Here is a 12,749-nt window from a genome sequence, read left to right as displayed (position 1 = left end):
TAGAAGAGGAGGCAGGAAAAGATATAAACTTGTATGGCTTGCAACTGATGTGTATGCACTTGCAGCTTCTGATGATTCTCTTAATTGCCATTGATAGAATTTGTAAACTATTAAAAGTATGTAATTCTAAATAATCATAAACTTCAATTCTAGGGTTGGGACTATTTACAGAATAGATCAAACCTATAAAATAAATTTTAAATAAATAATCTGATAGGGAGAAGAGTCAAGTACGGGGCAGTTGGAACATTTTAGAGATACAGTATATTAGAGTGTCAAATCTGCTGAATCATGGTGCTTTAACAAAAGATACACAAATACAGCTTTGAACACTCTTATTGAATATGTGATTTAATAGTTTATAAATGTAATAATGTAACTTAATTTGAGTGGCATAACAAAAAAAGGAACACAACAAAAATGAACTGAAATGGGTAGGTAATTCAATGGTTATATTTACATTCTGAAAAATAATGTAAATGAAGGGAGTATGTGCATTTATGAAGTTATTTTGAACTTTCGTTTTTAGATTGATACATTAGGAAAATGATTATTTACTCTTTGCGAACCTGTCAGTTGTAATCAAAGTTACAACAGTTGATGCTGATCATTTACATGCAGCAAATAAAATCAGTGAATCTGCATTTACCAATTATATTTATCACTGAGATTAATTAACTTAATTAAGTTGCAAACAATATAATGTATCCTATGTTAACATCAAACTTTCAGGTCTGGATCAACTATCTTGGACAGATGATGGACAGTTGCTTGCTGTATCTACACAGCGTGGAACACTACATGTTTTCCTCACAAAACTTCCAGTTCTTGGAGATACTTGTGGTACTCGCATTGCCTTCTTGACATCTCTGCTGGAGGTCACAGTGGTCAATCATGTAGAGGGAGTATGTGCAGTTATAATTACTTTGAACTTTAATTTTTTAGATCAGTAAGGAAATTATAAAGTTGATTATTTACTGTACTTTTTGCAAATCTCTCAGTTGTAACTACAAGTTACAATAGGTAATGCTAATCATTTCTTACACTCTAACCAATTACTTCATTTAAAAATTTGATCTAAATGAATTCAGTTGAAAAAAAATTCAGGGTCTCATATGTGATTTTTATTATTGATTGTTACAATTTTGGTAAGTGTTATAGATCAAACTACTAAGTGCATCAATTTGCCTAATGTTATTAAAAACTGGAATAACTGCTTTCTTGGCCTGGATCATGTTAATGGCATTTGGTGTTTCTGTGTGGGAATGCTACCCACAGTGCAGATGTTATCGCTTTCTGTGCTTGCAGTATGGACACATGAAGTGCATCTAAACTTGTGCCCTGCCCTAAAATTACTACTGAATATTCTGTAATGTAAATAGCTGAAAGCTATGTATGCTTTGCACCTAGCCATTACCTTTATGTCAGTAGTAGGGATTTGAATGTGTTTGCTAATATTCACTAAAAAGGTAGAGGCTTCTTTTATTTTAAAATTAAGGTTATTAATTTTTTGTAAGTTAATTAATGTAAGTAAATTACATCATTATGATTGTGTCAATATATTTTAATGCTGTTTCTAAATATCTTTGAACATCAGAAACACTTAAAAACAGTGGGAATGGTCTTCTAACAATATGAAACGTCAGGCAGATTGAGGGGTCATGGTGCTGCCTTTTATCTAGACTTGCTACTCTTAGAATACTGTAGCCCATTTAATAACCACAGCAACAAGGATGTTGAAGTTGCATGGCCTCTAAAGGCAAGTGTAAGATTAGGCAATCTGAAAAAACTGCATAAGAGGTGTAGGCTGAATCCCTCATAATCTGGCTCAATATTTTTGAGCAACTTAATCTCACTGAGCAAGAAATTAATAATATGAATAAACACCAAATGGTGTCTCAGTACCTGAAAAGAAAAACAAATGCAGATTTCAGACTTGTCTCTTATCAGTACTGGTTCATAAATTGTAAAATAAAGTAGGAGCTTATATATTTAATAGAATCACAAGAAAAGTGCCTTAATGCTGTCAGTAATTATCACATAAATATCATTAAAATGCTGAATTCACTGAACTCTCAGATGGGCATCTTATAATCAGTAAATGATAACATGCTCCTGTCTTCTGAATGCAAGTTTGACCACAGTCTGTGGTAATTTATTCACATTGTTTAGGTTAGGTTCTCTGCTGAAAATGTCCCATAGAATATTTTTTTGTTGTCGTTGTTTAGTCATTTAGTCGAGTCTAACTCTTCATGACCTCATGGATCATAGGGCCCATAGGGTTTTCATGGCAAGGTATGGAAGTAGATCGCCAGGCCTTTCTTCCGCACAGATACTGCTGCTGCCCAGGAACATTATTTAGTTCATAGATAAAAAGAGAAAAAAAGATAAAAAAAAATTTAGGTCATTGACCATAAACTGAATAAAGTTTCATTTAAGTCCTACTGCTGAAGGAACCTTTATTATTCCCCGTAGAGAATTATTTGTTTTAATGCTGGATGAAAAAAGCAATTACCATTTTTAGTCTTTAGTAAAGGACTAAATTTGAATCTAATTTTGTTAAAGCATGTTTATTTTGATAAGCCTGTCAGACTTACACCCTGCATTCTGTATTAATTTTCCTCAGGAACCAGAAACCACAGTTTCTGTTGAAGTAGAGCCTAACTTTATCGCTGTAGGCCCATATCACGTGGCTGTTGGTATGAATAATCGTGCTTGGTTTTATGCCCTTGGAGAGAAACGTACGTTCATATGAATGTTTTGCATAAATATCAAAAGCTTATGAAAGATTGAAAATAATTGTCTTGAATGGATTTATAAAAGCTTTTATACTATTTAACTGTATTAAAAAGAATTATGCACATGACAATATATAATGGCAACAATGAAATTAATTTTAACTTTGCATGTTATGGCTTTCAAAATAAATGTATAAGGCCATTTTTAAAATTTTACCCTAATTTTCTGTCAGCCCCATATGCTGATAACATTTATCCAAATCCAAATAGCATGTCCATTTAACTGTCTCAAATCAACTTAGCTGGTAGAGTTTGAGAACTTCAGAGGTAAACCGAAACATCTCATGTACTCTTATTATACTAGGCCAGTGTAGTAAAGCACAGATTTGCTGAATTTCCCAGCATTTAGACTTTGGAATCTGCTCACTAAACAACAGGCCCATTCATTTAAAGGACAAATATCCCACAAGATCCATCTCCTGGTATGTGCTACACTGGCCTTCTTGTCCTGTTAACCCTCCTTCCATGCCATGTATCCCTCATTATCTGGATCTCTGATCCTTGCCCCTTCTCAACTATAATTAGCTCATCATGCCCCACCTCTATCATGTGTGGACTCTAGTGCCTTCTCAACAATGAATGCAAAGTTCCAGTGCTCGCTGTTCCAACCTCTGGAAATAACATAAGCCAATGAGCCTGTGACTACCAGTCATCTTGATTACTCTTCTCTAGCCTTACAAATGCAGCTTCAGAACATAACACTGAGTGGCGTATTGCCGAACCTGATTGAATATAATGCCTGATCAGGTTCCTATATGAATTAAAAGCAGGATTAGGTCACACCTCAACCACTTCCCCCCCAACAGTTGCTCCACCAGTTAATATGATTGTGGCTGATTTGACTCCATATTCATATCCGCACCAAATTCTTCTACTCTATATTCCTATCTACCCTGGTAAACATTCACACCTTGTTTATCAAGTGTCTATTTACAACTTAAGTATATTCAGACACTGCCTTTGTGACATTTTTGGAGGAAGAGAGCTACAAACTCTTTGGAAGGTTTTCTAAAAATTGCCTTGTTTCTGCATTCAACTCTGGGAGATAGTTTATAAATATTGCCTTGTTTCAGCGTTAAATGAAACTTACCATTATTTTTAAATTGAAACCTCTTAGATTTAGATTTTCCCACAGGAGCCCATGGTAGCGCAGCAGTTGGAGTGACACTATTACAGCTCAGGCTGTTGGAGTTCAGAGTTCAATTCCAGTGCCATCTGTAAGGAGTCTCTACGTCCTCCCCCCATGGTTCTCCCCAGGTGTCCTGGTTTCCTCCCACAGTTCAAAGATGTACTGGGTAGGTTAATTGGCCATTGTAAATTGTCCCGTGATTGGACTAGGGTTAAATCAGAGTTGTTGAGGTTGCTGAGCTGGCACAGGTTGAAGTGTCAGAAGGGCCTACTCTGCACTGTATCGCTAACTAAATTAACATAGAGAAAGTATCCACTCCAATAATTGAAGGATTGCTCAAGGTCTTACATGCTGGAGCACTTAAAACACAATTGAAATCTGCAGTGGCCGCTAATAACTAAGATAATCATTAGCAACCAGCTGCTACTCCCCACCCACTGTACCCCCTCTGTACTTGATGCACTCAGTCAAGAAGGTGCCAGGCTTCCATAGTTACATCACTTGCAGAAATTTCTACGCTATCATTAATTCCTCCAGGTAGCTTCTTTCTTTAATTTTGCTCTATTACTGAATAAATTGAGAAGATTGGTTGTCAAGATGTTTTCTCTTGCAATTGAGGCATTATCCAAATTTGTGGAGTTTAGGGGATAATACAGAAAGTTATTTTTATCCCAATAAAATACTAATTGATTTTCTGCTGTTTTTGATTTTCTTAGAAGTGGAGAAGCTAAAGGACATGGAGTATTTGGGCACTGTAACTAATATGTGCTTGAATTCAGACTATGCAGCAGTGCTTTTTGAGGGAAGAGTTCAGCTACACATGGTAAATATTCATTGTGGTTCAGACTTTGCATTTAACTTCCCAATTTGCCATCTTTAATTCAGGTTTTCCAGCTACTGTAAATAATTGTTTTATTAAATAAGTATGTTAAGTACCTAAAGCAATGGAATTCTTCCTCTCTCATAGAAATCTTTTAGTCAGCCTTATTTCAGATATATATATAAAATATATCTTTAATGTATAAAAGTTTCTAAATTGAGCTACCAAGAATTACTCTCCAATTGAGTTTGTATGTACTTTATATGATGTGTGTATTATATATCTTAAAATGCTTTAATGTAGGGTTGAGTTGAGCTTCGACAACCCTTAAAAACCCACAAGAGTACTACTGAAGAGTAATCAGCAAAAAATATGGAGCTAAGCAATCAAGGATAAAATCTGCAAACACAAGGAAATCTGCAGATGCTGGAAATTCAAGCAACACACATAAAAAAAATGCTGGTGAACGCAGCAGGCCAGGCAGCATCTCTAGGAAGAGGTACAGTCAACGTTTCGGGCCGAGACCCTTCGTCAGGACTAACTGAAAGAAGGGATAGTAAGAGATTTGAAAGTGGGAGGGAGAGGGGAGATCTGAAATGATAGGAGAAGATAGGAGGGGGATGGAGCCAAGAGCTGGAAAGTTGATTGGCAAAAGGGATATAAGGCTGAAGAAGGGAGAGGATCATGGGATGGGAGGCCTAGGGAGAAAGAAAGGGGAAGGGGGTTGAAAAGCCCAGAGGATGGGCAAAGAGTTATAGTGAGAGGGACAGAAGGAGAAAAGAGAGAGGGAGAGAGAGAATAAATAAATAAATAAATAAAAGATGGGGTACGAAGGGGAGGTGGGGCATTAACGGAAGTTAGAAAAGTCAATGTTCATGCATCAGGTTGGAGGCTACCCAGACGGAATATAAGGTGTTGTTCCTCCAACCTGAGTGTGGCTTCATCTTGACAGTAGGGGAGATCATGGATAGACATATCAGAATGGGAATGGGACGTGGAATTAAAATGTGTGGCCACTGGGAGATCTTGCTCTCTCCGGTGGTCAAAGCATAGGTGTTTAGCGAAATGGTCTCCCAGCCTGCGTCAGGTCTCGCCAATATATAGAAGGCCGCATCGGGAGCACTGGACGCAGTATATCACCCCAGCCGACTCACAGGTGAAGTGTCACCTCACCTGGAAGGACTTTCTGGGGCCCTGAATGGTGGTAAGGGAGGAAGTGTAAGGGCATGTGTAGCACTTGTTCCGCTTACAAGATTAAGTACCGGGAGGGAGATCGGTGAGAAGGGATGGGGGGGAGGATGAATGGAGAAGGGAGTCGTGTAAGGAGCGATCCCTGCAGAAAGAGTGGGGAAGGGAAAGATGTGCTTAGTGGTGGGATCCTGTTGGAGGTGGCGGAAGTTATGGAGAATTATAAAAAAAATTCTGATTGGTATATAAGATTGTCTGTAAATATGTAGAAGAATTGTTTCATAATGACAGGTCTGGTCTTCTAGTTCTTGGTAATAAGCCATCTTGTTCATACCAAATAGCATTTTAGTACACTACACAATACTGCATACCTTCAGGTCTTACATTATCATCATTTTTATTGCCCATTACAGTTTGTTTGCTGTGTTCAGCACAGTCTTTATAATCAATAAGAAACGTTTTATTTTCACTTATTAAAAATACAAAGAGTTGTTCGTATTTACACAATATACACAAACAAAACATTGTTCTGATTAGTCATATAGGTGGAACTATTTTGAGTTTCTGTCAACCAACTTCCAAATAACTTTTTTTTTCATTTTTATGTCTTCCATTTCCCCACTGAACAATATATTTTAATTAATATAATTTTTGTGGAAAAAATGCAAAACTTTTTACAACATTAAATTCAATTATTAGCCCATAGTATATAAGCTCTGAATATATTTATTATTCAAGTAATGTCAACAATTTAGTAAGTTTAGTGGAAGAGGCTGGCATACTGACCTCTACCTTGCCAAGGCACAGCGACAACTCGCGGATACCTCCTCTTATTTACCCCTCGATCGTGACCCCACTAAGGAGCACCAGGCCATTGTCTCCCACACCATCACCAACTTTATCAGCTCAGGGGATCTCCCATCCACTGCTATCAACCTTATAGTTCCCACACCTCACACTTCCCGTTTCTACCTCCTACCCAAGATCCACAAACCTGCCTGTCCTGGCAGACCTATTGTCTCAGCTTGCTCCTGCCCCACCGAACTCATTTCTGCATACCTCGACACGGTTTTATCCCCCCTTGTCCAATCCCTTCCTACCTATGTTCATGACACTTCTCACGCTCTTAAACTTTTCGATGATTTTAAGTTCCCTGGCCCCCACCGCTTTATTTTCACCATGGATGTTCAGTCCCTATATACTTCCATCCCCCATCAGGAAGGTCTCAAAGCTCTCCACTCCTTCTTGGATTCCAGACCTAATCAGTTCCCCTCTACCACCACCCTGCTCCATCTAGCAGAATTAGTCCTTACTCTTAATAATTTCTCCTTTGGCTCCTCCCACTTCCTCCAAAAGCTATGGGCACCCATATGGGTCCTAGCTGTGCCTGCCTTTTTGTTGGCTTTGTGGAACAATCTATGTTCCGTGCCTATTCTGGTATCTGTCCCCCACTTTTCCTTCGCTACATTGACGACTGCATTGGCACTGCTTCCTGCACGCATGCTGAGCTCGTTGACTTTATTAGCTTTACCTCCAACTTCCACCCTGCTCTCAAGTTTACCTGGTCCATTTCTGACACCTCCCTCCCCTTTCTAGATCTTTCTGTCTCTGTCTCTGGAGACAGCTTATCCACTGATGTCTACTATAAGCCTACTGACTCTCACAGCTATCTAGACTATTCCTCTTCTCACCCTGTCTCTTGCAAAAATGCCATCCCCTTCTCGCAATTCCTCCGTCTCCGCCGCATCTGCTCTCAGGATGAGGCTTTTCATTCCAGGACGAGGGAGATGTCCTTCTTTTTTAAAGAAAGGGGCTTCCCTTCCTCCACTATCAACTCTGCTCTCAAACACATTCCCCCATTTCACGTATATCTGCTCTCACTCCATCCTCCCGCCACCCCACTAGGAATAAGGTTCCCCTGGTCCTCACCTACCACCCCACCAGCCTCCGGGTCCAACATATTATTCTCCGTAACTTCCGCCACCTCCAACGGGATCCCACCACTAAGCACATCTTTCCCTCCCCCCCTCTCTCTCTACTTTCCCTTGTCCAGTCGTCCCCCCCATCCCTCCCCACTGATCTCCCTCCTGGCACTTATCCTTGTAAGCGGAACAAGTGCTACACATGCCCTTACACTTCCTCCCTTACCACCATTCAGGGCCCCAGACAATCCTTCCAGGTGAGGCAACACTTCACCTGTGAGTCGGCTGGGGTGATATACTGCATCCGGTGCTCCCGATGTGGCCTTCTATATATTGGCGAGACCTGACGCAGACTGGGAGATCGTTTTGCTGAACACCTATGCTCTGTCCGCCAGAGAAAGCAGGATCTCCCAGTGGCCACACATATTAATTCCACATCCCATTCCCATTCTGACATGTCTATCCGCGGCCTCCTCTACTGTAAAGATGAAGCCACACTCAGGTTGGAGGAACAACACCTTATATTCCGTCTGGGTAGCCTCCAACCTGATGGCATGAACATCGACTTCTCTAACTTCCGCTAATGCCCCACCTCCCCCTCGTACCCTATCCGTTACTTATTTTTATACACACATTCTTTCTCTCTCTCCTTTTTCTCCCTCTGTCCCTCTGACTATACCCCTTGCCCATCCTCTGGGTCCCCCCCCCCCACCTTGTCTTTCTTCCCGGACCTCCTGTCCCATGATCCTCTCGTATCCCTTTTGCTAATCACCTGTCCAGCTCTTGGCTCCATCCCTCCCCCTCCTGTCTTCTCCTATCATTTTGGATCTCCTCCTCCCCCTCCCACTTTCAAATCCCTTACTCACTCTTCCTTCAGTTAGTCCTGACGAAGGGTCTCGGCCTGAAACGTCGACTGTACCTCTTCCTAGAGATGCTGCCTGGCCTGCTGCGTTCACCAGCAACTTTGATGTGTGTTGCTTAGTAAGTTTAGTATTGTGTACATTTTAGGAATTATTTTCCAAAATTTCAGTAAGATTCAAATTGGTAAAGTAATCAGAACTTCATCCCCTAAAGCTAGAATTCCTATTCAGCTCAGTATTTCGTTGCCTTTCTGGACCATTGAGAATAGCTGTCTATATTGACACTTGTTACTGAATCAGAGTACTAAGCTGAAATGATCCTTAGAAAAAAACAATAAAATTATAGTTTTAAAAATAAGAACCCTATAAGCTATTTACTTATATAAAATCATATGTAGATATTGTATCTGGTACTGGAATTTGTTATATTCAAAGTTTTTAATCATCAATCAAAGATAGGCATTTGTGTTAATATCCACTTCCTTTATTCATTTTGATGCCCAACAATTACATTATTGCTCTGGAAATTGAATTTTATTCCATTGTGTTCCAAGCTGAGTCAAATACCAAATTAAAATAAATTGTACTTTAACAAAATACAATGCTCCAATAATGCATTCTTGTTTCGGTCAAAAGTGAAACTGGACTGCATGTTATGGGCAAAATGCTGTTATAGCCAAATATTTCACTGGAAGGTTTCTTGAATTTGGAGGATAAAACACACCGTAATTTATTCATCAAGGATTTTCACCTGTCAGCCCTCTAGTATAAATACAGAAACAATCTTGGTTCAGACAGTATTGATCCTCCTACATTATCAATGTTAATACCTAAGAAAGCTTTACATATAATGTCATAATTTTAAACTTAGTTTCAAAATTTTTTATACACTTTCCCCATAATAGTACTTTATAACTAACAACAAAAGCTAATAATGTTATTTTTTTCATTTGTAGATCAGTTCCAGCTTCGATTCTATGCTCCCAGTTATGCAGCAGGTATAATACAGGTTACTCAGAAAGGGTGGCTTATTGAAATCAATTGGTCAATAAGTATTGCTTTATTTTCAACGTGACATTTATCTGGTCTAATTATATCTGTGATAGCCCATAACCATGGAAAAGTGACATACAAATATTTAAATAATTTGTCTTTTTTTTACTATTTTGGAGGTGGCATTGACAGATTGTTTTCTTTTAATTAAGTTTGCCTCTATGAGCAACTTGCAAATAAATAATAATTAGATAACTTAGCAATCAAAATCATTGATGTTAGTTAACATAGAACATAGAATAGTACAGCACAGTACAGGCCCTTTGGCCCACAATGTTGTGCTGACCCTCAAACCCTGCCTCCCATATAAGCCCCCACCTTAGATTCCTCCATATACCTGTCTAGTAGTCTCTTAAACTTCACTAGTGTATCTGCCTCCACCACTGACTCAGGCAGTGCATTCCACGCACCAACCACTCTCTGAGTAAAAAACCTTCCTCTAATATCCCCCTTGAACTTCCCACCCCTTACCTTAAAGCCATGTCCTCTTGTATTGAGCAGTGGTGCCCTGGGGAAGAGGTGCTGGCTATCCACTCTATCTATTCCTCTTATTATCTTGTACACCTCTATCATGTCTCCTCTCATCCCCCTTCTCTCCAAAGAGTAAAGCCCTAGCTCCCTTAATCTCTGATCATAATGCATACTTTCTAAACCAGGCAGCATCCTGGTAAATCTCCTCTGTACTCTTTCCAATGCTTCCACATCCTTCCTATAGTGAGGTGACCAGAACTGGACACAGTACTCCAAGTAGTACTCCAACAGTGCTGGAAGAAGCCATGTGGTCCAGCATGACCATACTGGCTGAAAAGAACTATTTAGATTAATGACATATTTCATCTCCCACTCCACAGCATTAGATTAGATTCAACTTTATTGCCATTGTGCCGAGTACAGATACAAAGCCAATGAAATGCAGTTAGCATCTGACCAGAAATGCAAAGAATAGTGTTATTTAGAAAATAACTGTGAATAAAAAGTAAGTGCTACAGCACTCAAATATAAAAGTACTGAGACAGTACAATACGGGTGCAATACTGCTTAGCACTGTGATGTGAGGTTCAGCAGGGTCACAGCCTCAGGGAAGAAGTTTATGGTAGGTGTTCTCAATGGTGGGCAATTGGGTGCCGATAATCCGCTGGACAGTTATAAGTTACTGCACATCAAATGCTCATTCAGGTGCTGAATGTGAGTTTTCATTTCCACTATCCTTTTAGACCGTGAGTTCTAGTTCTTCATCACTTTTTACATGAGAAAAATACTCAACTTCTGTTTTCTATAATGTGACTATATATGCATTTATTATCCTAGTTTGACATTACAGGTTGAGTACCCCTTATCCAAAGTTCGAAATACATTCGAGCACTGACATGATATCACAAATTGCAAATTCTACAAGGTGCTGGGAAGGTTCCCAAGCTTGTGCGAATCTCTGTGCGCCACAGTTCTGAGAAGTGACCTTGTATTTGTAATGAACAGAAGTTAATGAAAATAGAAGAACACTGCATAAAGTGAAAAATGAAGATCTCTGTTTTGTATTGAAAGTGTGGATTCGATAGTGTCAGAGTGAACATATGCCATTTAACGATGTGCTGATCTTGAAACAAGCAAACATCTATCATGACAAAATTGAAAATTGTGTGAATGTTCAGTCAGCTGGTTGCAGAAATTAAAGGGAATGTGTGGCATTAAATTTTTAAAGATTTGTGGTGATAATGCATTTGTTGATCATGAAGCAACAGAGAAATTCTTTGAGTTTGCCAAGATTGTCTCTGATGAAAATCTAACACACTGAATGGCTGCATCAATACATATGTGTGATAGGCAAGTGTAAATCAAAGATTGCTTACCGGTAGCACATAAATCCAGAGTTAGAAATGATAGGGATCCCAAGCTATCTCATATATTCCAAAATCCAAAATCTGGAACACTTCTGGCCCCAACCATTTCAGGTAAGGGGTACTCAACCTAAACTAGTTGCTTATTCATTTACAGCATGGCTTCCGTTCTCTTTTGTTTTGCTTATTTTTCTTCCTCAGCCAAACAAAAAACAGGTATGTCTTCTTAACCACTATCCGTGTCTATTGGTATTTAAGGCTGTGCATTATGAGGTCCTTGACACTTAAGTATCCTAATATTTACTGTGTATTCACGTACCTCGACTGTTCTCTGAAATACATCTGCAGCCTTTTCCAGATTGAATTCCACATTCTAATTTCTGCCCACTTAACCATTGAAATGTTTGTGCAGCCTACAACTGACTCTCCTTCATCTATCTGTGCCTTTCAAAATAAACATCCCTATTGTACTCCTTACTAACTCATACCTCTGAATGTCAGTAATTAAATATATGACATTATTCTTTCATCCAGAGCTCTGGAGTCCTTTGGGATTCTCCACATGACAAAGAATATTAGCGTCAGTGAAGAGGTGGACAAATAGCAGTAAGCGCAACAGAGTGTCAGAGTTTGGAGTTCAATCCCAGCGTCTTCTGTAAGGAGTTTGTACATCCTTCCCGTGGAATGTGTGAGTTTCTTCCCATAGTCCAATGAGGTACCGATTAGTAGGTTAATTGGTCATTGTAAATTGTTCCATGATAACACTAGAGTTAAATCAAGGGTTGCTGGCGGTGTGGCTAGAAAGGCCTATTCTGTGCTGATTCTCTTTTAAAAAAAAATTAATAATAATTCACAAAATTCTGAATACCATTGCATGGGCAAATTTGAAGGTCATTTCCAGGGATTGACAAATAAGATTTGTAGAGGCAGAAAGCTTAAGTAGAAATTAGCTAAGTTTTCCAAATGGAAGAACTGAATATGTTTGGAAGAATTAAGTTGAGGTCAATTAGCTCTACGTAGATAATTACTACCTGGACATTCATTCACAGTCAAATGTGGTATGCAGTTGTAGTTGCATCTTTAACTCTACTTTAAAAGAGTTTAAACTTGCTCTCACTAAACTTAATAGAATGAATTTTGGAAG

At 39.0% G+C, this 12,749-nt stretch overlaps 1 protein-coding gene across 2 annotated transcripts in view; it reads left to right on the top strand.

Annotated features, from left to right (window-relative positions):
* Positions 1-12,749, top strand: part of wdr19 (WD repeat domain 19) — a 142,539-nt gene that overhangs the window by 37,528 nt on the left and 92,262 nt on the right. For both annotated transcript variants that reach the window (XM_072252856.1, XM_072252855.1), the window contains exons 11-13: positions 733-905; positions 2,627-2,741; positions 4,644-4,750. In XM_072252856.1, coding sequence (XP_072108957.1) covers positions 733-905; positions 2,627-2,741; positions 4,644-4,750 — 395 coding nt within the window. The remainder of the gene's footprint in view (positions 1-732; positions 906-2,626; positions 2,742-4,643; positions 4,751-12,749) is intronic.

This window comes from Mobula birostris, chromosome 3 (genome assembly GCF_030028105.1).
Source record: "Mobula birostris isolate sMobBir1 chromosome 3, sMobBir1.hap1, whole genome shotgun sequence".
NCBI classification, from domain to species: domain Eukaryota; kingdom Metazoa; phylum Chordata; class Chondrichthyes; order Myliobatiformes; family Myliobatidae; genus Mobula; species Mobula birostris.
Note: the sequence above shows the minus strand (reverse complement) of the source record. Positions and strands in the feature narration are given on the sequence as shown.